This window comes from Aspergillus sydowii (genome assembly GCF_001890705.1).
Source record: "Aspergillus sydowii CBS 593.65 unplaced genomic scaffold ASPSYscaffold_2, whole genome shotgun sequence".
NCBI classification, from domain to species: Eukaryota; Fungi; Ascomycota; class Eurotiomycetes; order Eurotiales; family Aspergillaceae; genus Aspergillus; species Aspergillus sydowii.
Window position 1 is genome coordinate 166,446 of NW_024467860.1, and position 26,516 is coordinate 192,961.

General features: G+C 49.1%; 6 protein-coding genes across 6 annotated transcripts; 4 read left to right on the top strand and 2 right to left on the bottom strand.

Annotated features, from left to right (window-relative positions):
* Window positions 1–799: 799 nt before the first annotated feature.
* On the bottom strand, window positions 800–2,541 carry ASPSYDRAFT_145428 (uncharacterized protein; the record flags this gene model as incomplete). Its single annotated transcript, XM_040841518.1, has 8 exons — window positions 800–1,006; window positions 1,071–1,199; window positions 1,257–1,456; window positions 1,508–1,929; window positions 1,980–2,023; window positions 2,072–2,157; window positions 2,200–2,400; window positions 2,445–2,541. 8 exons carry the CDS (start codon window positions 2,539–2,541, stop codon window positions 800–802), a joined length of 1,386 nt encoding a protein of 461 aa, XP_040705549.1.
* A 2,121-nt stretch (window positions 2,542–4,662) lies between these two features.
* On the top strand, window positions 4,663–7,575 carry ASPSYDRAFT_54728 (uncharacterized protein; the record flags this gene model as incomplete). The annotated part of the gene is made up of 7 exons (XM_040848900.1): window positions 4,663–4,896; window positions 4,966–5,408; window positions 5,458–5,538; window positions 5,736–5,983; window positions 6,041–6,246; window positions 6,684–7,185; window positions 7,241–7,575. 7 exons carry the CDS (start codon window positions 4,663–4,665, stop codon window positions 7,573–7,575), a joined length of 2,049 nt encoding a protein of 682 aa, XP_040705550.1.
* A 231-nt stretch (window positions 7,576–7,806) lies between these two features.
* Window positions 7,807–8,534, top strand: ASPSYDRAFT_85447 (rRNA-processing FCF1 family protein; the record flags this gene model as incomplete). The annotated part of the gene is made up of 4 exons (XM_040851525.1): window positions 7,807–7,842; window positions 7,896–8,122; window positions 8,170–8,335; window positions 8,394–8,534. The coding sequence occupies 4 exons, from the start codon at window positions 7,807–7,809 to the stop codon at window positions 8,532–8,534; spliced, it is 570 nt and encodes a 189-aa protein (XP_040705551.1).
* A 497-nt stretch (window positions 8,535–9,031) lies between these two features.
* ASPSYDRAFT_40279 (FAD-dependent oxidoreductase) lies at window positions 9,032–10,376 on the top strand. Its single transcript, XM_040846055.1, has 3 exons — window positions 9,032–9,095; window positions 9,143–9,729; window positions 9,801–10,376. The coding sequence occupies exons 1-3, from the start codon at window positions 9,064–9,066 to the stop codon at window positions 10,223–10,225; spliced, it is 1,044 nt and encodes a 347-aa protein (XP_040705552.1). The 5' UTR covers window positions 9,032–9,063; the 3' UTR covers window positions 10,226–10,376.
* A 5,395-nt stretch (window positions 10,377–15,771) lies between these two features.
* ASPSYDRAFT_40280 (uncharacterized protein) lies at window positions 15,772–18,922 on the top strand. Its single transcript, XM_040846056.1, has 2 exons — window positions 15,772–18,168; window positions 18,217–18,922. The coding sequence occupies exons 1-2, from the start codon at window positions 15,784–15,786 to the stop codon at window positions 18,499–18,501; spliced, it is 2,670 nt and encodes an 889-aa protein (XP_040705553.1). The 5' UTR covers window positions 15,772–15,783; the 3' UTR covers window positions 18,502–18,922.
* Window positions 18,923–19,119: 197 nt separating this feature from the next.
* ASPSYDRAFT_75775 (uncharacterized protein) lies at window positions 19,120–25,410 on the bottom strand (the record flags this gene model as incomplete). The annotated part of the gene is made up of 7 exons (XM_040850828.1): window positions 19,120–19,364; window positions 19,392–21,220; window positions 21,276–21,799; window positions 21,853–22,443; window positions 22,492–22,815; window positions 22,863–23,563; window positions 23,584–25,410. The coding sequence occupies 7 exons, from the start codon at window positions 25,408–25,410 to the stop codon at window positions 19,242–19,244; spliced, it is 5,919 nt and encodes a 1,972-aa protein (XP_040705554.1). The 3' UTR covers window positions 19,120–19,241.
* Window positions 25,411–26,516: the final 1,106 nt, after the last annotated feature.

A 26,516-nucleotide genomic window follows, 5' to 3' on the forward strand; every position in this document is an offset into this window, starting at 1 on the left:
GTGGATCTCGGTTATCAGACATATCAAGTCCAGCTGCAGATCACACGTGTAGCTGAAATCATGGCTTTTTTTGTGGTGATTGTTCTATTAGCAGTGCAATCCAGACGGCTTGATCTTATAGTCAATTTAACTAATACTGGAATTGCGATATCCAGCGGAAGTGCAATTCACCGACAGCTCCGCTAGACATCTATATCAGCAGGCTAGGGCGAACAATAACAATACGGAATACTTTGTATACTGTAACCATTGGGCCTCGATCTCGTCGTTGGACATCCTTCCCAATCCCCACCCCGACAGTGATTCGCTCACACTTGCAGAAACAGAAACATTAGTCTGACTTGGCAGCACGATTCCATATCTCCCGATCGTAGCAATCTCTCAGATCCATATCAACGAATCTGAATGGCTGGCTGGCGCGACTTCATCGAGATCAGTACTTGGCTTCGGCTGAGACGGGCGAATGATTCTCAAGCCCTAATTTGGCCTGGTGTGACACGAGTCAGTTGCAATTCCACTCATCGCAGCGCGGGAGATTAAGTGATCTATCAACTTCGTGTCAGGTACATCTCCACCGCCCCTCGTGCGTGTGCTGGCACGGTGGTCGGCATCGAGACTGTGGATTCTATTGCCAGTCTATTTGCAACAGGATCAATCTCAGCTGACGGATGGCTACAATTTGGAGTACAAAAAACCGTGCACAAATGATGAGGCAAATAATCCACTTGCAATGATTTCTCAGGCACAACCGGAAGCAGTATTCACAGACCAGGCTATACATCCTATAGTTAACAGAGTGTCACTCCCTGTCAACACGCTCCACCTGCTCAACATCCGCACGCTCAAGCTCAACGTCCTTCCCAACAGGCACATCAACATTAATCGCAGTGTTCCTATGCATATCCATAGTATCCTTCTTAAAGATGTTCACATACACAGGAAAGATAAACGCAAGGATATACCCCATCATCGGAATCGCCATCGCCAGGTGCGCGTTTTTGTTCGTCTATCTGCGTCAGCATTCCTCACCCCCAGGAAGGGGTAAAAAGAAAATAGAATGGTTGACATACCACAACAGCACCCATCATCGGCGGGAAGACAGTCCCCCCTGAAATCGCAGCGACGAGGAACGATCCACCAACCTTCGTATGCCTACCCAGACCGCGCAGGGCCAGGGAGAAGATCGTTGCGAAACAGCACTACAATATCAGCATGAGCCACGTTAATTAAATGTTGCTAACGGTAGCTAAACATACCGATTCGAAGCAGAAAACCAGAATGCAAAGCGCCACAGACGCCGCGCCCGTCGTTTTCATCGCTGCGATGGCAAATACAACGCACAGACCCAGATACACTGTTAGCATGTACCGCGGCTTGAACGCCTTCATCATCATCAGCCCGGTGGCGATGAACCGATTCGCTGCGTACAGACCCTGCGCGACGGCAAGCAAGTCGGCTGTTCTACTTATTAGCCAGCATCATCACCCATTAAGGGCAAAGAACATACAAGACATAGCAGAGGAATAGCCCGCCTCGAGACAGAAATTGATAAAATACCCAGCGAGAGCAATCTGCGCGCCGACGTAGCAGAATTGGCTCCAAACGCCTAGGAACAGGTTATACTGTTTCTTCAGCGGCGGGGTCTCCTCTCCACCGTCAGTGATCATGCTCTCGAGGGCCTGCTGGTCTGCATCGGTGATTTCAGGGAACGGGGCGAGGAGGAATAGGATTATCAGCAGGCCGACAAAGCCTGCTACGCCCAGGTATACCCATTGTACGTTCTTGAGGCCCTGGTCTGTGTCGACGGTGTTTGCGAAGAAGACCCGGGTTGCAAGGAGGGGGGCGACGAATGTTCCGACACCTTGGACGGCTTGTGCGAGGTTCAGTCGGATTTCGCTGTATCGGGGTGGTCCGCAGATGGCAAGAAACCTATACTGTTAGCTAACTCTCATCTTAATATATTAGGGTGGTCTGCGTACGGGTCTGCGGCGGTTTCGAGGGTTGAGAGACCGGCTCCAACGACCTGGACTGATCAGCAAGAAATCAACTCTGTATTCCAGGTGCAGCATACAAACATGCTGCCGCAGAATCCACCAAACGATTTCTTCACTCCGCTTGGCCAGAACAGGAGGCAGCCGACGGCAAGAGTTGCGAGGCCTGATGGTCAGCAACGCGCAGGTATTCATGGCTGAGACTAACCTGTCATGAACGTCACGCGAAACCCGAATCTGCGATTGATCCATCCGGAGATCGTTAAAGGACAGACAAAGTACGCCCCGAAGTACGATGCCTGCAGGCCGCTTGACTTGCTGGCGGTGATGTTCAGCGTCGTTTGGAAGTGCGAGTTGAGCACGTCTAGCAGTCCGTATGCGAAACCCCAGAGGAAGAACAGAATTGTAACTGCGGTGGTTAGCAGCGTATCTTATGCGTGATATCTAATATACCCAAGGCATTTGGAAGCAGAGACTGGCGCAGCGTCAGGTTGACGGCGCTCGTCACGGCATTGTCGTTGACGGTGATTTTGCGCTTATACAAGCCCATGATGACAACCAGTATAGTATTCAGTGTTCACGGGGAGACGCAGGAAAATGCACCCAGCAATTCACTTATACACGAGACAGAACCAGGGAGTAGCCATCTCGGGATAATGGATGGCGAGATCGGCCGCACCATCGGCATTACACCTCGGGGATGCCTGTATCCTGACCATCGAACCAGGGGAGTAGCAAATAAAACAACGTGAAAAGGCACCTCGGTTTTATTTAGCCCGTTTCCCAGTCAGTGTGGCGTTTTGCCGTGTGACCATCAAACATCTAGCTTGTCAGTAACAGGCCGAGACAGCGCCAGCAGCGCCGCTAAGCTTAGCATGGGTGTTGCCCCCAATCTCCATTCTCCATTTCCATTCCCCATGGGCACTAGCATTAGTGTTGTTTTTAAGATCGGGCAAATGCGGGGTTGTTTGTTCTGACACTGGCTGTCGTCGTGGCATTATACGAGTACGAACTGGTCGAGCCCTCCACACAATCTACAGCTTACCTGTCTATTCCCATAACCCTGAACTCTCTGGCCTCGTGGCAGTCAAAACTCTTGTATTCCCGCTGTGTATTGCTCCGATCAGAGTCGGGGATTCCATTCTAGCCCTCTCCTATTCCTTTATTGCGTAGTAAATGGGACGTTGAGGCCTCCTAGCGGGTTGCAGCAGTACAGGTAAGGATTACTCTTATCCGGCTTAACCTTGTAAACTGATGCCGGATGACCCCTTCCTAGTCCCCTTTCCTAAAGCCCCTGTCGTGTTCCAAAAGGCCATCATATTATCCCAAATAATAAAGTTGATAGCTTCTCGCCTACTCGCCACACTGGGGCTCGATTCCAACACCTCCGCGAACATGGGCTGCAATTTGTGCCTCGCAAAGTGGCACATAATAGCCATATCATCTGTAGACAGGTCTTCCCGGCCTACACGAGCAGCCCAGACATTCCCAATTTCCCTATTCCAGGACATAGCTGAGTGTCGTCGCCCGGGTCGTCGTTGGCTTCGTCTGCCAGCTCCACATTATTCCCGTTTTTCGTAAGATATAAGAGAATATGAACTGTCCAGACGACGTAGGCAATGTCTTCCTCGTTCTAGAGAGTTGGTCTCGTGCGTGGGCCATTCGTAACAGCGGTACCGGTAGATGGCTATCTCTCTAAAACGATGGGTTCGGTTCGCGAAATCGGGGATGGGAGTCGAGAGACAGCTCAGTGCGGGGCAATTGCACTAGCACTTTTTTTATCGCCTTTCATGTATGATGTCTAATACAGAAAAAAAGTAATAATGCAGGCTGTCCCTGTTGTCCGTGTTGATAGGTCGTGCAGCGTTGTTGGCCGCAGCCTTAGCGCCGAGGCAACCAACTGGCCAATTTGAGCAGGCTAGTCCATATAGAATGACTTCGGCTTGATTTGAACAACAGAAAACTCTTGATAAAAGCAGTGACGCTCTTTTTAAGTGATATTGCACTGCTGTCTGAACGCGCGTGCGTTAGTTGCTGGACAGAGTAGCTTCGCGAGTTGAACAACACTTATATTACCTGCTACGTGGAGTTCAGATGATACTACGTACTGAATTAAATTTAGTATACACTAGCTGTATCCTCTCCAACTCGACGATGTGAACTGCCTGGGACGATTGGAGACGCGTCACGACTATCAGACCGCGTCGGTGGACCAGAGAATGCGCACTCTCCAGTTCGAAGATCTACGGAGGATTCATGTCACGAGCACAAAGCCATATTGCTTTCACCGACATCACTTCCTTGAAATAAATTCGAATGCAGCAGGGACATCTTTCGCCTGGAAATGCGGGCGCGTTGATAGTGGAGGGGATGGGGCAGTATAGGGAAAAGAACATCGCCTGTACCCCTATTCGGTTGCCAACCGACGGAGCAGTTCACGGTCTCTATTGTGTCAGCTACTGTCACTATGGAGAGCTTTATCAATTCCGGTCGGAATCCCTGTTCATATAGCGCAGTTGCTGATCAGCAGTTAACCAGATGCTATACGAACAGAGTAAGCCGCGGGCTTACAAACCGTCGGAACTTATTCCGTCAGACCAGTCTATAAACTCAGTCGCTTTTCCTGTATCTGAACGAATAATGCAACTTATGTTCTGGTTAAGCTTGCACAATGTCCCAAACAGAAGAAATCGTCCTCCACGACACCCACACCACAACTGCAAAGACAACCCAGAACCATGCCACACCACAATCCCCCAGCAAAGCGCAAGCAATAACAGCCGTGGTCGCCCTCTCTGGCGTCAGCTTCCTGAACACCATGGGCTCGGGCATTCTGACTGTAGCCCTCCCTCAAATGGCCACCGACCTCGGCCTAAACCACGACATCCTTCTGTGGCCAGCAGCAGTATAAGCCCTCGCCGCGGGATGCACCCTCCTGATATTCGGCCCCATCGCAGACGTCATCGGCGATAAGCGAGTCTGGCTAACAGGGAGCATCCTCTTCGCAGCATTCACACTAGCCTGCGGTCTCGCTCGAACAGGGAACCAGCTCATCGCTTTCCGGACTCTCCTTGGGATCGCAGTTTCAATGTGTCTCCCTTGCGCGGTGAGTCTGATGACGCGGACTTTTCCACCCGGTAAGGCGCGGAACTTGGGGTTTGCGTCTATGGGTATGGGACGGCCGCTGGGATACTCTGTCGGGTTGATACTGGGTGGTGTGTTTGCGGATTCCATTGGGTGGCGGTTTGGATACTATATCAGTGCTATTATCAATGGTTTGCTTTCTGTTCTTGCGTTTTGGTCTCTCCCGGTGGAGAGGCCGAGGACTGTGCCGGTATTAGTCGGATTGAAGAAGATTGACTGGGTTGGTGCGCCGATAATCAGCGTTTCGCTGGCTTTGCTATCTTTCGTTCTCGCGTAAGTCTCGTCTCTTGGATACTTGGATGGTCACTAACATGCGGGATAGTCAAATCACGGAGAATTACCACAATCTTTCAGAGACGTACATCATCGTTCTCTTCGCGGTATCCATCGTCCTTCTGCCGACGTTTGTCCTCTGGGTGGGATGGCAGGAGAAGCACGGCAGGCCAGCGCTCATCCCCAACAGTCTCTGGAAGAACAGACTGTTCAGCGCAACCTGCATTATCGTCTTCTTCACATGGGCAGAGCTCAATGCTTTGCAGTATTTCACGTCTCTGTAGTACGTCCATTACCACCGCACTCTAGCTTAACTAACGTATCCAGCTTCCAAGAAATCCAGCACCACTCTGCCCTCGCTTCATCGCTCATGTTCCTCCCAATGGTTGTAGCCGGCGCAGTAACAAACATATTCACCGGGTACACAGTGGATAAAATCTCCGTGGGCCAGTTAGTATTCGTCTCTGCCATCATCAGCACCGTCTCTCCACTTCTTATGGCACTCATAAAACCCGACTGGGTATACTGGCGCGGTGCATTCGTCCCGATGCTTCTCAGCCCTATTCATGCAGATGGTACGTATTCTTCTGTATTTTCTTAACCCAGCTAAAAGGATGTAGTCCTCTTTACAGTCTCCAATCTGATAATATCCCACGCCTACCCGGGCGAAAACCAGGCTCTCGCGGGGGCAGTATTCAACTCCGTCTCGCAGGTTGGAAACTCTGTTGGACTGGCTGTGAGTGCTGCTATCGCTGCCTCTGTTACGGAGCATTCAGAGCAGGATACGCTGAGGGGGTTCCAGGCGGCGTATTGGCTGATGTTTGCGGCGATGGTGGTGGTTTGTGGGTTTAGTTATTTTGGATTACGGGGTGGGGGGTTTGTAGGGAAGAAGAATGAGTAGTGTGTTTACTTTTCACGGTGAAGGATATACTGTAACGAAGTAACTATATCAGTTATGATATCAGTTGTCTTACTTCGCTGACAGCCGAGGTTCATAGTGTTGAATGCCCCGCACTCAGCCAAGCAGGACAGATGAGTCAACGCGAGATAGAGTACGAGATAAGTTCAAGTTCTAGACTCATCTTATTCGAACTCCGTACTTACGTTCTATACGACTATACGACATTGCCTGTTCGGGCGATATACGTGAGTAGCGCATTGCCAGGGCGATACGAATCCCCCACTTCAACAGGATCTTCCATTTCGACGATTTCAAATATTCTCCTGTCGCTCGTTAATCACTGCATCATGGGGTCCACTTACAACTTGGAAGAGCTCGTCGCAACCGACATCCAGACAGTCCTGCCGGCGGAAGCTGTCGCCGAAATCATCTCGCAGGCCCCCTTCACCACCGTCCCGGGCATCTTGAACCTGCGCGACATCAGCAATGCAACCATTCCCACCTCCCCTTCCCCAGCAGTCCTTCGCCCAGGGCTCGCCTACCGCTCAGCAGCGCCAGTCGCTACATTCACCCCGGACGGCCTCACAGCCCTGAACGCCCTCGGGATCAAAAAGATCTACGACCTGCGTCGGCCCGACGAACGCACCAAGAAGCCGAGCCCTGTCATCGACGGCGTCGAAGTCGTCTGGATCCCGGATACGCTGGGTGGGAAACCACCGAACTCAGCGACAGCACCTCCTCCTGATCCTGAGAAGTCGACGGAGGCGCTGGTGCAGATGTACACAACCTATCTCACCTCGCACGCGCCAGTCTACAAGGCTGTTTTCGAGCATATCCGCGACGAGCCAGAGAAGCCTTTTCTCTTCCATTGCTCCGGTTTGTCATATCCCACTACAAAATAAACAAGATTTAAAAGCTGATGATTATACAGCCGGCAAGGACCGCACCGGCGTGCTCGCGGCGCTGATCCACCGCCTGGCAGGGAGTGCCGACGAAGCCATCATCCACGACTTCACGCTCACCCGCGTTGGCCTCGAGCCAGGCCGCGAGGCTCTGTTGAATATGATGAAGAGTCTGTACGGGGAGTCGGCGTGGAATAACCCCGTTCTGCTGGTTCTCTGGGGCGTCCACGCGAACGGCATGGCTGGGTTTCTGAACATTCTTGATGAGAAGCATGGTGGCGTGGTCGGGTATTTGAAGGGCCTGGGTTTCTCGGGCTCTGATATTGATACGATGAAAGGGAATCTCGCATTGAACGGGAATTAGCAAGTATCACCCATGTATTTAGAACTCATGGTGGTGGGTGGCCCTGTCATTTGCTGGCGGCTTTAGTTATGCATTATACATTATGCACGGGATCTTTCCCGATATAGTGTTATGCATTTATGCGGTCATCATGTGATCGGTGAAATCGGCCCGAAATATTTTTCTCTTATCAGCATCAGTCGAATAAATCTTCAATTGCACCGCTTCCCTCATATACACCAGCAATTCAAAATGGGTGTCGCAAAGAAAACCAAGAAGTTCGCGCAAGTCAGTAAACACCGACTTTCCATTCTTAAATTCAACCCCGCTAATTCCCGCAGATGAAGCGCACGATCAAAGCCCGCGACGAACGACTCAAGCCACCGCCCGCAAAGCCAGAGAAGAAACCCAGTGATGAGGTCGCCCGCCATGTCCAGGCTGCCCCGACGAACATGTTCTTCGCCGCCAACACTTCCCTCGGCCCTCCGTACCGTGTCCTGGTCGATACCAACTTTGTCTCCCACGCTATTCGGGCGAAACTTGATTTGCTGCCGGCCATGATGGATCTGTATGTGCACCGGGTGTATGGATCATGGGTAGTGCTTACATGATTAGGCTGTATGCGAAGTGTATCCCGACATTCACAGACTGCACAATTGCCGAGTTGGAAAAGCTGGGCGATAAATACCGATTAGCCTTGCGAGTGGCCAAGGATCCAAGATGGGAGAGAGTCAAGTGCTCGCACAAGGGCACCTACGCCGATGACTGCCTTGTCGACAGAGTGAGTCTAGTCTCCACCACGAAGCGTAACAGGCGGGCAGGGAATGCTAATAACACAGGTATCGAAACACCGAATCTACCTCGTCGCAACGAACGATAAAGACCTCTGCCGCCGACTCCGCAAGATCCCCGGTGTTCCGATCATGAAGGTCGCGCGCGGAAAATTCACCATCGAGAAACTGCCGGACGCGCTGGATTAATGATTCTTACGACTATAACCTCAACCATACTATCTACAGTATACAGTATACCCGAGTGCTGGCTCGCCCGCCCCTGCAATGTCGCAGTTCAGGTCCTGCGGTCATCGGATAAGTTCTTGCGATCTCGCACGGTTTGCCCGTATACGAGGCCGGCCCCGTCGCAGCCGAAGGACTGACATGCATCCTCAGCTTGGAGCGGACATGCATGACGAGCCGACCGCAGAAGCGAAACAGGCTCAAAAGCGGGAGTCTTCTAAAGCTATGTGAATATGAATAATGCAAATTCCGGTTCTCGCCCTCCAATTTGCCAAGCGTAGCCAATCTAGAAGTCCGTAAATGTTACAACTTGATGGCAGTGTCGTATAAGGAGGTAGTGACTTCGTATAATGCAGTAGATTACCAGGGTCGATCTGGTTATCGCCGACTCCAACTGTGAGTCACCGAGAACCGGCAGTTCAAGTCTGGTTGCGGGGATTTATCATTTCCCCTCATCCTCTTCCAGCTCTTCATCGACCAGTACACTTCGACCATGTCAGAGAAAGAAACCATCGTCGTGATCGGGTGCGTCCCAGAAACTAGTCCACACCGACCACCACTAACAATAACAGCGCCGGCATCCTCGGCCTCACGACCGCACTCACCATCCAACAATCCCTCCCACCCACTCAAAACATCCTCCTCATCGCCCGCGACTGGCCCTCCACAACATCCATAAACTACACCTCCCCCTGGGCCGGCGCCCACTACCGCCCGGTGCCGGGCCACACCCCACAAGCCGTCCGCGAAGAATCCCAAGCCCAATACAGCTACACCCAGTTCCGCACCGAAGCAGCAAACCCCGCCTCAGGCGTCGCCCTCACCGACGCGATCGAACACCTCGAGAACCCACCGCCCGAATACCTAACCGAGGATGTATTCGACAATTACACGCACCTCGATGACTTCCGCAAATTGTCTCCCGAGGAATTACCACCCGGCGTGAAGTGGGGTGTCAAGTATCGTACTTTCTGCATCAACTCGCCTGTGTACTGCGCGTATCTGCTAAGGAGGTTTATCCTCCGCGGCGGCGAGACGAGGGAATATACCCTAGCGAATCCGAAAGAGGCATTTTATCTCGCGCGGAATCGGAATGTGAAGACCGTCGTGAATTGTTCCGGGATGGGGTTCGGTGATGAGAAGGCGTTTATTATTCGGGGTATTACCCAACCCTCCAACCACTTATCTTTTATAACAGTTTTCATAAGAGTAGTTGGCTAACAAGTCAAGGCCAAACATGCCTCGTCCGCAACCCATGCAATGTAACGCTCACGCGCCAGAACAGCGACGGCACTTGGTCGTTCTGCATTCCGCGCCCGCTGGAAGGCGGAACGATCATCGGAGGCACGAAGCAGCCGCACAACTGGGACCCGAATCCGTCGCTGGAGACAAGGGAGACGCTGCTCCGGAACGCGGCGAAGTGGTTCCCTTTTACAGAGGAGAGTGGGGGGCGGTTTGATGTGGTTCGCGATATTGTCGGGCGGAGGCCCGCGAGGGAGGGGGGGTTGAGGATTGAGGTTGAGGAAGTTGATGTTGATGGGAAGGAGAGGAGGATTGTTCATGGGTATGGTGCTGGGGGGAGAGGGTATGAGCTTTCTTGGGGCGCTGCGAGGGATATTGCTGCGTTGGTTGGGGTTCAGAAGGCGAGGTTGTGATTCTATCTAGTTGTACTGAAGTGTCTGTATGGAGTGTACATGTACAGTAGAGGTGCAAATATATATCTGAACTACTTCATGTGATTACCGCCATCCCTTGCAAGATGAACTACAGTTTCAGTCTGTAATAAGGGATTGCTTTGCCAAATGCCCTACAAGCTTAGGTTCCACAAGAGTACAACAAGTACAACAAGACCAAATCCTGGTTGATAGTCTTCCATCATCGATCCTTCTGATTCCATTTCCATCCGTTCCCAAACCCGACGGCCGAATGCCCATCCGGAACAACATTCCGAGCCCAACGCAGGGGCTCAACATTCCAAGACCTCATTTGTTTACGCAGTCTCCCGCCAGGGGGTTTCAGGCCCAAGCTCCCAAGCCCCAACCTGCTGCAGGACGCAGGCTGCAAGGCAATGCAGCTCAAGGTTCGCTTGTCACAGGAAGGTTTCATGCAGCGATCGCCTGCAGGGCTCAACCAGAGTGTTCCAAGAATAGCCATGAGTCGCCGAGGTGATTAAGTTCTGCATTGAATGTTATTAGTTCTGATGAGTCTCTGGAGGGTTTTAGGGGTATTCATATTTCATAGGATAATTCGAATCAGAATCCGAAGTCATAAATGTATACCTACTCTTTAACTGTTGAACTGGCCGTGTACCAAAGAGATGGATCTTGCTGTGGTTAATCCACGTGGTAATAAACCAATAGGAACCGGGTATGAATCAATTTAAAGCATATCATTGGCTGCTAGCAACGTGACGTTTTATGTCCACAGGAGGATACTCCACACACGTCCCATCGCGGCTCCAGACCACGACTTCAAAGATTCATCATAGTGAAAAATGTCACCCTGACATTATTTGTGTGTAATTATAGACTCATCGTATATAGAATGTCCAATTACCCCTTCTTCTGTTACTTTGACGGGCTGAAATGTTGTCGTGGTGATTTTGCCTAAGACCTGACGGGATATATATTTTGTGCCCTATGAACCTTATGGTCACCAAGGGCGTATCCTCGACAACACGAGTTCAAGAATCCACCAGTCGCGGAGTTGCTAGTTGACACATACGTAAAGAAAACCATAACGTAATTCCCGGTCGGTTCGTGCATCCCGGTCGGTTCGTGCATACCCCCCCAAAATCCATGCTTGATCAACTTTAAAGTACTGTACAACAACCAAAAGTGATTCAAATTAAATAAACTAATTATATTAACGATTCGGACATCCCCTCCTAGTATGCCCCATAATATTACATTCAGAACATGTTGGCGGGGCACGTTTAGGTATAGTTAAAGTTGGAAGAGCACTTCCACCAGCACTACCCCCCTCTATCTCTAATTGCTCATTTCTCAGCGAAATTAGATCCCTAGCTTCTTGAAATAAAAGATCTTCTGTAGGAGTTATTTAGCGCTTAGAATAATCTTTTTTCTGCCTATTATTCTTAATAGCTGCGCGGAGAGTGCAGTTTTTATTTACTAGTAAACTAGTATTATAAATAGCTAGCTCACAGCCCTTTATAAACTTATCTAGCGCTTGCTTTAAGGGTAATATAGGACTTCTAGACCTATTTTTAAGAAGCTTTTTAACTGAGGAAGCTTTCCAGTGCACTTAGCGGACTATATAAGGTATATAGAGCTGGGAGGAAGGGATTAAAGTACTCCCTCTACTAGGAGGGGGGGTTTTAACTACTATACTTAAGCTCAACTTATCCAGCACTACATGAGGGTTGAAGGGGACTATTCCAGTTACTCTGAATCTGCTTTTAGTATTCTCTATAGTAAAGACCTCTTTGTAAGCTGTTAGATAAGCCTTCAAGAAGTCTAGCTTGTTAATATAATTATATCTCAGGCGCTTTTTCTGCTTGATAAGCTTGCTATAAGCTCTTTTTAAAGGGCTAAAATAACTAATATCTAGAGGTTGCAGAAGATGAGATGAATGAGCAGGCATGCAGATTACTATAATATTGTTTTCCTTGCACGTCATATTAAATTCAGGCGTTAGGTGGCTTCCATGGCTATCTAGAATAAGGAGTCAATACCCCCCTCTTATATGCCCATTTATAGCTGGAATAAAGACTTTTTAAAGCCAGCGCAGGCTAATTATATCTATAGTCTATCTATTAGTGCTTATTTCAACTCTTCAATCTCCTGGGATAGCTGCTTCATTAAACTATCCCTTAATATGAACTTTTCTCTTGAAGATAATGGTAGAGGGTATTGACCACCCCTTTAAATTAATGTATTTAATAGTTATAACCCATTCCTGATTCCCTAGCTGTATAAGCCATGGTTTGCCAGGCATTTCTACTCTAAAAACTATCTTTATTATTGTAATAAGTCCTATAGTAAACCCAGTTTCATCAAAATTATAGATATCTTTATCTATAATACTATACTGATCTTTAACCTTCTGCAACTCGTTGAAAAAAGTACTAATAACCTTCGGATCTTTTATATAGTGCTCTTTAGTGATTAATCTTTCTAGCAAATCTGCTTTTAATCTCCGGGCAACGCTTAGTAAACTCTGTTACCCAGTTCTTTCCTACTGGCTTTGGGGGGGCGACAGAATCAGTACCTAGGATAATATTGGCTATCTCTTGTACTTGAAAGTGCCTTGGGGCAGTGCCACGTATATCAAGTAATACTATCCATGCTATTAATGCATCTTCTTGTCTTATAGATAGCCTACTCTTGTGGTTGCGGAGTTCTGGTTGAGATTGAAGTCCCTTTAGTNATAACGTAATTCCCGGTCGGTTCGTGCATCCCGGTCGGTTCGTGCATACCCCCCCAAAATCCATGCTTGATCAACTTTAAAGTACTGTACAACAACCAAAAGTGATTCAAATTAAATAAACTAATTATATTAACGATTCGGACATCCCCTCCTAGTATGCCCCATAATATTACATTCAGAACATGTTGGCGGGGCACGTTTAGGTATAGTTAAAGTTGGAAGAGCACTTCCACCAGCACTACCCCCCTCTATCTCTAATTGCTCATTTCTCAGCGAAATTAGATCCCTAGCTTCTTGAAATAAAAGATCTTCTGTAGGAGTTATTTAGCGCTTAGAATAATCTTTTTTCTGCCTATTATTCTTAATAGCTGCGCGGAGAGTGCAGTTTTTATTTACTAGTAAACTAGTATTATAAATAGCTAGCTCACAGCCCTTTATAAACTTATCTAGCGCTTGCTTTAAGGGTAATATAGGACTTCTAGACCTATTTTTAAGAAGCTTTTTAACTGAGGAAGCTTTCCAGTGCACTTAGCGGACTATATAAGGTATATAGAGCTGGGAGGAAGGGATTAAAGTACTCCCTCTACTAGGAGGGGGGGTTTTAACTACTATACTTAAGCTCAACTTATCCAGCACTACATGAGGGTTGAAGGGGACTATTCCAGTTACTCTGAATCTGCTTTTAGTATTCTCTATAGTAAAGACCTCTTTGTAAGCTGTTAGATAAGCCTTCAAGAAGTCTAGCTTGTTAATATAATTATATCTCAGGCGCTTTTTCTGCTTGATAAGCTTGCTATAAGCTCTTTTTAAAGGGCTAAAATAACTAATATCTAGAGGTTGCAGAAGATGAGATGAATGAGCAGGCATGCAGATTACTATAATATTGTTTTCCTTGCACGTCATATTAAATTCAGGCGTTAGGTGGCTTCCATGGCTATCTAGAATAAGGAGTCAATACCCCCCTCTTATATGCCCATTTATAGCTGGAATAAAGACTTTTTAAAGCCAGCGCAGGCTAATTATATCTATAGTCTATCTATTAGTGCTTATTTCAACTCTTCAATCTCCTGGGATAGCTGCTTCATTAAACTATCCCTTAATATGAACTTTTCTCTTGAAGATAATGGTAGAGGGTATTGACCACCCCTTTAAATTAATGTATTTAATAGTTATAACCCATTCCTGATTCCCTAGCTGTATAAGCCATGGTTTGCCAGGCATTTCTACTCTAAAAACTATCTTTATTATTGTAATAAGTCCTATAGTAAACCCAGTTTCATCAAAATTATAGATATCTTTATCTATAATACTATACTGATCTTTAACCTTCTGCAACTCGTTGAAAAAAGTACTAATAACCTTCGGATCTTTTATATAGTGCTCTTTAGTGATTAATCTTTCTAGCAAATCTGCTTTTAATCTCCGGGCAACGCTTAGTAAACTCTGTTACCCAGTTCTTTCCTACTGGCTTTGGGGGGGCGACAGAATCAGTACCTAGGATAATATTGGCTATCTCTTGTACTTGAAAGTGCCTTGGGGCAGTGCCACGTATATCAAGTAATACTATCCATGCTATTAATGCATCTTCTTGTCTTATAGATAGCCTACTCTTGTGGTTGCGGAGTTCTGGTTGAGATTGAAGTCCCTTTAGTTAATCACGTAGGGTTTGAGGAGGTAGATTATAAATCAAAGCAGCTTGGCGAGGATTTAAAATTTTTTGATTTTTTAAATTATTTAAGGCGTATTGAAGTCTGCCCTCTTGCTTAATCAATTCTTGCTTCGTTTTACGCGCTTTTCGTGGCATGGTGGGTAGTTGAAGTTGGTGGGTGGTTGACGCGTTTGATTTTTTGGAGTTGCACGAACCGACCGGGATGCACGAACTGACCGGGAATTACGTTAATGTGAAGGTCTAAATAGAAAAAAAAATAATCAATTTGTGAGGTTATTATCGTGTCCATTGAGTGCGATCACTGATCAGCCTTGTGGCGGCGAGTATAGGTATTCTCGGTTTAATCGCACTATCGCGCTGTTCAAGCTACGTTGAGTCTAATTTACTATAAACCATCGCATAATTATGCCCTTAAACTAGGTGATAAGGCGAATCTCGTTGAGTGCTTGGCCGGTCACTTTATTGCTTAGTAGCGCCATCCAGAGCTTCGGACCCTGCCCTGGCGGGACTTCCCATTCAGTCTCGCGCTGTTTAAAAACCTTTAATTATCCAAAAAACTGGAAAAAGGGGAAAAGGAAAAGGCAATGATTCCTTCAACACCCTTTCAGCTTAGCCACTCGGTGAGCAAAAGTTGCATGGCTCGGGTAAGATGCTCCCACTGCCCACTGCAACCCCTCGATTGACGGGATGCTACCAAACAGTATCTTGTTTATGAGATATTAATTCTAGGAATGTCGATTCTTACCTATTAAACTAGTGGTGCAAAAGAATGTGCCCCGTGAGCAGCTTTTATGCGGTTGTTTGTTGACACACCCACGGAATGTCCGCGGTAAACACCACAAGAATGCAAGCTCCGCACATATCTGATTACCTGAACCACAAAGCAAACTGGCTCCAAGAGCCTCCATTGGACTCTCAAAATACATCCAAGCTCTTAACGAGACTAGCGGGCATTCCCAAAAACATCCCAGGGGTTCGTTTGTGCCGGATCAACCAATAAACACATTCTGGGAGCGGAGGAGCAGCATGGAAATCAAAACAAAGGCCTGTCGTGGTATTTGCGTAGTATAATAATAGCTTTCACGTCGATTCGCCTCTTGTTTTGGCTTTATTCTCTGACAACACGACACTTACTCGCCATTTCGACAACCCACCATGGCATCTGAGGCTGCTGGGTCTTATTGGGGAGCTCAGGGCTCCCAAGGTTCCCAAGGTTCATCCCAGGGATCTGGACAGTATGATGATGGGATGTATCATGCTGGTAATTCTGGAAATGCCGGCACTGCCGGCACTGCTGGCACCGGTAGTACCGGGGAGACTGCAGGTACGGCTGGTACATCCGGTGCTGGCACTGGTACTGGTGCCGGGACGAATGGCGCCACCGCAGGCACCGCAGGCACTGCAGGCACCGAAGGCACCGGAGGCACCAGAGGCACTTCAGGGAGTAGCGGATCACAGTATGGTGAAGCTGCCAGCCAGCTTAACGGACAGACTGGCTGGGGACAGGAAGCCAGTTCCAACCAGGCCTCGGGCTCCCAAACCCAAGGTACAGGACAAAGCTCCGGACAATGGTCCAACGGGGCCTCTTCTGGCACTGGATCAGCAAGTGGTAACACGCAGGGCCAAACCAACGGACAAAGCCAGTGGAGCGGCCAGGGACAGACCAGCCAAGGACAAACAGGACAAGGCCAGAGCCAGGCGAACACGCAGCCTGCTGCACAGAATAGTAACTGGAACGCCAACTCAAACTCAAATGCACTTAACTCCGGCTCGCAAAGCTCATCACAGCAGTCCTCTGGATACAACGACGGGACGTGGCATGGCAACAACGAGCAACCAACAAACACAAACACAAATGCACTCAACCAAGACTCGAAAGACTCGAGTAAGTCTGAACAAGCAAAGATCGATGACGGACAATGGCATCCTGAGCTCTGGTCCGAGACCGCTATGGACCCGACTTCCACTTCCAAGTCCACCAACTCGCCGTCGTCTACGCAATCTGATCTGCCTACCACTGAATCCCCCGGCTTGCCATCCCCGGGCCCCCACAGGCTTTCTCCCGGTGCCGAAGCCGGGATTGCTGTTGGTGTCATGAGCCTGGTCCTGCTCCTGCTGGGCCTGATCTTCTTCCGCCTGCACCGCAAGAAGCGAGCCCTACAAATGGCCGTCCGCAATGAGAGAAACCTCCCACCGGTCGAGAAGCAAAACCCCATGTACAACCTCGCCTCGAACCTCTACACCAAAAGCAGCTTGACTCTAGTCGGAATGTCGGACACCTTCAAGGGCCGCGGCAACAACAGCGACGGCTCTCTCACACACCCACAGGAGGACCCCGTCCACAACCACGACCACAACCCGGAGAGACAGTCCATCCACAACGGCCCAGCGGCGGCCAACGAAAGCACCAGCACCGTCAACTCTGTCACAACCCAACTGCCTCCTCCGGTGTTGTTCAGCGGTGAGGTGCATCCCGCACTGCGGAAGCCGACATGGAAAGAGCGCACCCAGCGCCTCCTATCCCCAGTCACGGCCACCGCCAGCTTCGCCGTCAACAAGATGAAGGGGACGAGTCACAAAGAGCTCTCCCCTGCCCAGAGACGGAGCCTGCAGGCCCACGAGTACGGCTTCTCTGAGGAATTCCTGCACATTCCGCCCCCGCCGGAGCCTACGCGTCGTCTACCCAGAGTCCTGTCCAAGGTGCAAGAAAACGGGTCTTTGACCGTCCGTGCTGTCACGCAGAAGTTCAACAGGTCTCAGAGTTCTCTGGCGCGGTCACAGTCACAATCACCGCAAGGTGAATCCCAGGCTCAATCACAACCAGAGCAACCGCACGTCCACATGCAGCCTCCGCCGCCTGCCCAGCTCCAGCATCATTGCCATTGCAAGTGCAATGCTAAGGATTCGGTGCAGCAGCAGGAAGAGTGCCAGCCTCAGTCCCACGCCCAACCCCAAGCTCCAGCTCCAGCTCCAGCCCCAGCTCAGCCCCAACCTCAACCTGAGAAGGCCAACAATGGGCTCTCAACCTGGACCACGATGAACAGCCTCCGCAGCGTCTCCGAATACAGCGACGAGCACCAGGAAAGGCAGACTCGCTTCCCATCCCCGAGCGAGATGATCGGTGAAGAGCTGTTCAGGGTTCGCAGTGTCTCGTCTGGTATGGTGGCCATGAACAACCCAGCAGCAAACATCAGCGTCGATGCCCTGACTGGTCGTATCTCCGGAGAAGATGAGCAGCAACCTGACCGCTCCAAATCATCGAAATCAGTCAAGTTCACAAAACCCAAGTCAGAACCGGAATCCCAACAACAGCCCCAACCACACCCACAATCGCCACCGCAATCAAAATCACCATCACCGTCGCTACCATCCCCACCTTCTCCGGTTTACCAGCCGGGCCAACCTGAAGTCCCCTCGGTCAAGCCATGGAGCGTGCACCTCTACCGCGTCGACATGCCCTTTGCCGCTCGCAGCACGGGTCATCTCGACGTCGGCGAGGGAACGATGGTGCGTCTGGACCAGGCATTCGATGACGGATGGGTAAGTTTTTCACCTTCTACGTTTATGAAACAACACTAACAATCCCAGACCCTCTGCACAGTCGCCCAAACCGAGCAGCGTGGGCTCATCCCCCGTGCGTGCCTGTCCACATGGCCTCTGAAGGAGCGCCGCAACTACTCCGCCAGCGTGGATGACCACTTGCGCAACGCCAGCAGCGCCAGCCTTCCCCTCTCTCCCGTGGAATCGGTCGCCAACCAGTCCTTCCGGTTCTATCGGCAGGCCTCCTCGCGGCCAGGAACCCCGAAGACCGGGTTCATCTCGCCTACTTCGTCGACGAAGTCTGGTTCTGGCGGATCTGGCCCGAGCTCATAATGTGGGCTTTCTTTCTTTCATTCAAAATCCACAACACACACACAAAACGTTTCCTTTGTTCTACTTAATCACCCCTAGTGGGTTCATTCTTGTATAGATCTTTCTTTCTACGTTCTATTTTCTCTTACCATCTTTTAGTTTCTTTTGCGGGGGTTCTCTTGGATATACCTTTCTGCATTATACCGTATTTTATGGAGTCTGCATTTCAGGTTGGAGAAGTCGTACATCCTCATACTAACAAAGATACATAGCCTAATGTTTTTTCTCGCAATGTGTTGGTTATTAGGAGAGGTATTTGCCTATCTGACTGGCTGTACAGTTTTCGGTTGCCGGGGCAGCCTGTACAATGCGGCATTTCCGCTTCCACTATCTCTAATTTTAGTTAATTCGCTACAAAAGTGAGAGGAATGTAGCTTTAGGCAGGTACTTCAGCATGTTGCCTCGCCAATTCCCATTAGTAGATGTTATGGTCCGTGTTTGGAATGTATGTAATCTCGCTTGTGCTGGAATGAGGGGTATGGAATGAACAAGCTGCAACGGTGTTCACTTCCAAGTCCAAAGGTTGGAGCCATCCCTGTCTTCCATATCCCTTATTCTATCTTTGAGAGTCTATTGCCGGTTGCTCACAAGTTGTGGTCTCTGTTGTGATGATTGAGGTACGTGGTTATATTGGACGATTTACTGAGTGACGAACTATAGCACCAACTATCCAGACAGAAGAGCCTGTACATATACGCTGCCTATTCATCATCTGCGGTTTCATAGTCCTCAGACCCGTCTGCACTTCCTGAGGATCCTTTATCGTCTGCGAAGTCCGCATCTTCCGGAACCTCAGTATCCCCAGAAAATGTTGAGCCCTCGTCCTCCGAAGGATAGCAGCTACCAGGTACACAGTCATTTGGAAGCATATTTCTTATCAGAAACGCCAAAATCTCTCCGCCATCCCATAGATTCTCCTCTGCGGCATTGAGAACCTCCCTGGAGTACCGCAGGGTATATCCCCGATCAACAAGAAGGGTCAGGATCTCGAGTCCCCATAATGGATTACCAGCTGCTGCTATTAGGACTTCCTCTGGCATCTGAGTTTCCACAGGTCGCTTTCCGTGATCGAGTAATAGAGACATGACTTCACAGCCGCAACCGCTGTTCCCTGCCGCATTGATGAGCGACTGTATAGTAACCGGGATAGGGCTTTTGTTTGTACTTTGATCGTCGAGTAGGAGTTGCAGTGCTTTCGCGCCACTTGTCCTATTCTTTGATAGAGATTCCAGGAGACGCTCTTCAATCTGAACAGCAGATTTAGGAGAGCTATTGATCAACTCAATCAACCTTACGATCGTGGAGGTATCTGTCGACGCAGCAGCTATAATCGTTTCCTCGGTGATGCGAACATCAGGCTGCCGATCCCACAGCACCTGTAAGATTTCATCTGCATATGAGCCAGGGTTGGTGACAGCTGCAAGAATTACATTTTCGGAGATCCAAATCTCCTTGTCACACCCAAGCAGCAAAGGAACCACAGTTACACCATGTCCTGGGTTTCCGGAAGCTGCTACTAGCACGGCTTCTGTAATACGGAGGTCATGAGCGTGAACGAGATCAAGCATGGCCCGTTGCAGAGGCCAGTCGACATCAGCTGCTGCCGCTATCAGGATGGCCTCGGTGAGTCGACTCTGGTTGTCGACTAGATATTCAACCTTTTCTGAGTTATGAGTAGCACGCAACATAGTCGCCTTGGCGACCTGGTAATCTGCGTCGCTGCAGGCAAGCAGATATCCCAGATCTTCTTCATCACACTTTCGGCTTCTTGCTGCAGCCTCAAGGACCGCGGTGGTAACTGGAAAGCCTTCGGGTAAGTCGAAGAGGTCATCAATTTTATCAAAGTAGTTGCTTTCTGTTGCTGCAATTAAGATGTTTTCTGTGACGTTGAGGAACCCACCCCGGTGCTGCTTGAGATGATTCAAAACACCTAGACCGTCTATATCATTGTGTATGGCTGATATAATTACGTCCTCTGTAATTAGAGTGTTGTCTTGACAATGCGCAAGTAGAAGCTTCGTGATGCGCAGACCTTGTTGCATATTTCCTGCACCTGCTGCAAGAACAGCCGGCGACACCGGGATATGGCTATCACATTTGAGCAGCTGCTCGATTATATTGTGCCCGTGATCTTCGTTTTCCACAGCTGCGATGACAACATCTTCCGTGATAGCGGCACTGGCATTCTGCTGCCCAAGAAGGAGTGAAACCAGTGCATCGCCAGATTCAGTGTTTTCGACTGCGGCTTTCAAAACATCTTCTGTGATTACTGTTGCGTTTGGCTCCTCCTCTCTGGCATGTTCAAGCAGAATAGGCATTATCTGTCCACCGCATCCTTCGTTTCCGGCTGCGGCTTCCAGAAGTCTCTCTGTGATAACGAAGACTTGGCCAGATAGACGCATGTATTCAAATAAGCGCTTTGTGACATCGTGACCACGTACTTCGTTGCGCACAGCAATTTCAACCGCAGAAGGTGGGATTATAACACGGTTGTCGATATCAGCACGACCAAGCAAGAGGCTCATCCAGCCTGGTTCAAAGCTCTGCGCTGCCAATTCCATTGCAGCGTCGATGGCTGTAAGGTCTCGATTTTCCTTTGAAAACAAATATCCAAATAGTGGGCTCGTAATGTCCAAGTCTTCAACATCTGTATCCGCGAGACTATCCGGCTGGCTTAATGCTGTACAAAGGCAGGGATTAGCTAAATGATGGCTAGTTTGGGAGGGTCTACTCACAACTGTTCAGTTCCGCCAGGTATCCTTTCGAGACGTTTAGTTTTATTGGTGTAGTATCCCAAGTAGACTTCACGCAGCTTGAGGTGGAGGTAGAGCATGCGCGTTGTATCTTAGATAGTACCTGGTTCTTCGTACGAATTGCTAGTGCTTGACCTTTTGGCTCCGCCGTAGGTAGTTGGACTATGCCCTTTTCCGTAAGAATATCGTCCAGGATATCCACCGACTCGCGAAAGACAGTGGCAAAGGCTTCGCATGCCCCTTTGTCGCTTATCTTGAGAAGCCGTACTAGTGCTCGTGGGAGCTCGGTCGCGTAAGAGATAGCTCGTTGCTTTGGATCTATGGGAACGTATATCCGGAGTGTCCCATGGGCTTCTTCGATATGAACCCGGCCTTCATGGCTCACTTCTGGGGCCAATCCGCCCTCAAGACTAAAAGATCGTCGGAAGCCCGTCGCCGTGTATACCGTGGCCCCAGAGAAAAGCTGCTTTGTTTTCTCTTTCGTGCTACCATAATGTACTGTACACCTAGGTATCACTGTTAATGACCATGCACAATGAAAAGGAGACAAGAAAGATACCGGTGCAGGAATTTGGTCTTGACACGTAGAGCGTGTGTCAGATCCGCTGATTCTTCCGCATCGTCAACCGGGCATGTTCTCTCTATGACATGCCTTGACAAGTACCGACTCTCGAGATTCATAGCTGCAATAAATGTTCGTAAACGGCACACCTCCTCTGTTGTCATCTCAAGGACTGGCACCTTAGGATCGATTGTGAAGCGCTCATCATCGGCAATTAGGAAGGGCTCATCGACAGAGACGTAAGTAATATCTGTACCCCCTTGCCGAACAGGCAAGAACCTCACAAGCCTCAGAGGTTCAAGCTCTTTGGCTGTGGGACTAAGACCGTTGAGCTCCTGGATAAGGGCCGAGATCTGCCTGGGAGGTTTATCTGTAAGTGTCACCAGCGCAATTTCGTAGGCGCAATCATTCACATCTGGAGTATCTACACCGAGCCCATGCACAAAAAACTCTTTTAAATCCGAATAAATGTGGCGTATACTGTATTGCCAATTTTCAAACACGCAGCCGCTCCACACGCATTCGGTTGGTGCACACCAGGTATCTTCGTCTGGAAGATAGATATACTCGTTGACCGTGAAACGGAGCCTAAGTGAAATGTAAGCCCTGTTCGCATTGAAGGGCACGGAAAATTACCGAATCACCTCCCAGTCACGCTGCGTGAGAGAGCTCGTCGCCAGATACTTGTAAATATCAACCGGGGGATTCGAATTCCTCACTCCGATATTTTTGATTCGCGACAGTTCCGAGAGAGCTGCCTGCCAGCCCGGCGCTTGCTTGCTCAGTACCTTTTTGAAAAGTTCCTTTACCTTGGGATTACGGGAATAATCCTCGAACTTAGCCAAGTCATATTTTCTGTACCATTCAGGTCCATCCCAAACACAATCAGCTATCTTAACAAGTTCGTCGGGGCCATCCAGCTTGGGGATGTAGACTAAGTCGCGGGTTGATGCGTGATTCCTAACAGTTTCAGCCATGGACAGAAGAGAAAGAGTTCATCAACCTACCAGAAGTCCGGAAACGGATCGTCGGCCAGTACGGTATATAATTTAAAGAAGCCACCCTTTGCATGCTCTCTGGGAGACACTTGGCAGAGCCGGGACAGACTTTCTAGCAGATACTCGGCCGTCAATGTTGTGGTTACTCCGAATAGAGAGAGGAATTCCCAGTTGGTCCTGTTATCCTTTGGCAACATGGACGGAATTGAAAGAAACGGGAACTTGTCCTTCAAACGGGCATCGGACCATATCTCCGTCATATCCGGCCGTCCCAAGAAAGTCTTCTCAAGAGGCATTTTGCCACATTCCGTGGGAACAACGGCTGCCCTTATATATGATAACGTGGCCTGGGATGCGTTGGCTAGCTCCTTCTCATACGTATCCCAATGCATTATAAATACGCCGATTAAATGCTCCGGAATACATCTCACAATATGCCGAAGTATATCAGAAGGCTGGCCTGGTGAATCAGATGTTTCTAGCCTCGGGACCCTTCGAATTGAACAGGTCTGCTCGAGCCAGCTTGTCCACGCCGCATCATATTCGAAACCAGCGGTGTAATTGGGGTGTAAAAAGCTAACTCGGAGAGACGGAAGCCGACGGGCTGTAGTGTTGTACAGCTGGACTCGACGATGGATTTCGCTCATGCCGTATAGATCAGCGGTTTTGAAGTATACGTCGGTGGAATTATGCGACGGCCTCATCAGGGCCTTCCAGCGTCATCATGGACGAGGATGCGTTCAGTGTCAATTACGCTCCCGTCAGGAGCGGCGAAAAACATATATCGAAGATTTTGTACAGACTGGGATACTCCGGGACGCAAGGTACTGTCATTCAAAGCATAGATGCGCTGGATAGCAAAAGACTGGCTTGCACGCTTGACGCCTAGTCGTGTGAATAGCTGCGTCTGTACACCATCCGCTGCGTTAATCACTGGCACTGTGTCGAGACCTGAATCTGGAATCAAGTTCCCACAAATGTCGTGAGGAAAGTAGATATCAGTCTCCTTTGGGCTTTTCAACAGTTCCACCGTCGTTGTAGCATCAAAAACTAACTGTTGTTGTACGGGAACAAGGCGCAATACCTCCACTTCTTTTGCGAGAGAGGAGTTCATCCATGATAATACAAGTGAAGCCACTCTAGAATACCATCCGTACTTTATTCCCTGTCCAAAGGACGCGCTGCCAAAGCCTAGTCCGGAAAGAGAGCAGCGCAGTCGGTGAAGTAACTGATGTGATGAAACAGGTTGAAGACCAAATGCCTTGAGGATCCCATAGTATTCACTGTACTTGGCAGACAGGTAGATATATTCTTCCAAATCACTAAATAAAGGATCCCCATTGGAGTCTAAGTGTTCTGGTAGCAAGTATCGAACCTCTTCTAGAGACTTCAGGGTGCCTTTCACTGTCTTGAAGATAGGCAGATGTTTCAAGTCTTTCTTGACGCTCTCGTGGAACTGAGCCCACTGACGGTGTTTGATGTCATCAGTTGGAAGGAATCGGGGCCATGAATATTCGAACTGCTCCATGGAAGATAATGTTTCAAGTGCAGCATAAAACGCTTGAGGAAGTTCGCGCAGGAGACATTCGTTGAAATAGGAATCCGCCAGATCCTCTCTGTTATCCCGTACTTCAAAATCGGATTGCACAAGAAATTTTAACCATTTTTCAGCTCCAGCCAGAGGAAGATATGCATGCACGAACGGGACTGCAGGTGGTGACTCGCTAGAGAGTGGAAATGCCAGTGTCATCTCAGTCGAATAACGCAAAGGACGACTCTCACGGTATGGTAGCGTAGTTATTTCTTTTTTGAAGAGGAAGAATTCTGCACGGTTCACCTTCCTGGACAATTGGGATAATTTGACTATAGGTTTGCCGTGTGCAGATGCCCTTGAAAATGCGGAAAATGCGCCTCGGTGGCAGACACTCACTAGTTTGATGTTACGCAGAAATGCAGTCATGGTAAATGGAAAGTCCAGCAGCTTGTCCCCAAGGTCCAGATAGTGCTCTGGATTAATGAGGAAGAGAGTGAACCTATTCCGTACAGTTTCTGGGAGGCATTCGTGTGTCTCATTGATGGGAGCTATCATCCCCAGGCCGTTCTGTCCCTCTCGGTGCTGGAGCGAGAAACAGAAAGGACCAGACTGGATCTGGACTTTCCGGGCAACCTTGAACAACGACTTAAAGCCGATTCCTTTCTCACCGATCTGCCCTATCTTCGTTCTTTTTTCTGCGCTGCACAATGCTCGGACATGGCTTTCTTCAAACCCATCCTCGTTAGACTCGACAATAATGCGACCCGGTCGGAATTCAAATCTCAGAGAAGGAGCTTCTTTTTGGGAATTTGCCCATTTGTATGTGCAGTCGTCGGCATTCTGTATGAGTTCGTAAAAAAACCGTGTGTCGGTGGTGCACGCCTTGGCTGCTGCGTCCAGCACAGGGGCGGCTAGGACTTTGCTTAGTGCCCTCTCTTGCTCATTATCACCCAGAAAGCCGCCAGACTGGGAATAAATTTCGGAGATAATCTCTCGAGCGCGGTCCCGAGTTATTTCTGCCATCTCTGATGTTTTTGAACACTGTTGCTGAGCAAAGAGCGATGATTCTTTCACATCGGGGGAACCCCTTTCGTTCAGCTCGCGCTGGGACTGTTTATCAGGTTCGGGTCCTGTTTATTTACGACCTCCTCTAGTGTGCTGGGTAAGCGCCCCCAGTGGTTGTTTCCATTGCTGGGACCAGGGGTTTGACAGGGATGCAGCGCCCAAAAAAGCAAGTCTCGTGCGAACCGCTGCCCTAACGGGGGGCCATTCCTCAGGTAACCCAGCACAGCAACACAGAGCCTTGGTGCACCCCTTCAAATATAATACACTATCATAAAGTGTCCTGACTTCTTCAACCTAGATATTCTCAGATTACTTCCCTTTACAAGATTAATAGACCCCACGGTAGGTAGTTGGACAGCTCCTGGGGCCAACGCGTCCGCCATGGCGCTAATGCACACTGACAGCGGCGTCCAATGACGCGATCCACTCTCGACCAGATGATGAAACGCTCTAGTTTTACTGAGAAAAAGCAAACATCAATCGAAACCTCGTTGCCAACTTGCCACGAGTTGTCGCTCCCGAGTATAGCCCGATCCCAGGATTATGGTTCGTGGTACAACCACACTTCCATAAAAAGCAGTTCTAGCTCTGCGGGTTAATTATACTAGATTAAAATTAAAGTCAATTCTTTTAAAGAACGACAATAAAGCGATTGATATGATTATATTGTCAGCCTTCGATATACTTACAGCGATATCTGGATCGTTCAGCCGGAGTACTTCCCACCATAATTTGTCGCCAGCTCTTTTCGCACACTCCAAAAAAAAGTCAACGAAATTATAGAGCAAATGTCTTACTGGCAGATAGTTACCACATTCCCCTTCAAACATATCACGTCAACACAAGCAGCCGCCGCCGCAGATCGTAGTAATAATAGAGGCGTCTATACCAATGGCCACCCTCCAAGTCAGGGCCGGCGGCAAAAAACAACCAACTACGAGAAGCAGATGAGTTGTGCATCAATAGCCAAACGACTGAAATAGCTTTGGCATGGGAGTGGCAGGAAAGGCTGTTGTCCCAGCGTACATTGAAACGCGGGGTGGGGCCCATATTTCCGTCTATCT

Coding starts and splice junctions, on each gene's coding strand:
- ASPSYDRAFT_40279 (XM_040846055.1), top strand. CDS start 9,064: ATGTCAGAGAAAGAAACCATCGTCGTGATCGG. Junction 9,096..9,142: donor GAAACCATCGTCGTGATCGG/GTGCGTCCCAGA, acceptor TAACAATAACAG/CGCCGGCATCCTCGGCCTCA. Junction 9,730..9,800: donor GAAGGCGTTTATTATTCGGG/GTATTACCCAAC, acceptor TAACAAGTCAAG/GCCAAACATGCCTCGTCCGC.
- ASPSYDRAFT_40280 (XM_040846056.1), top strand. CDS start 15,784: ATGGCATCTGAGGCTGCTGGGTCTTATTGGGGAGCTCAGGGCTCCCAA. Junction 18,169..18,216: donor AGGCATTCGATGACGGATGG/GTAAGTTTTTCA, acceptor TAACAATCCCAG/ACCCTCTGCACAGTCGCCCA.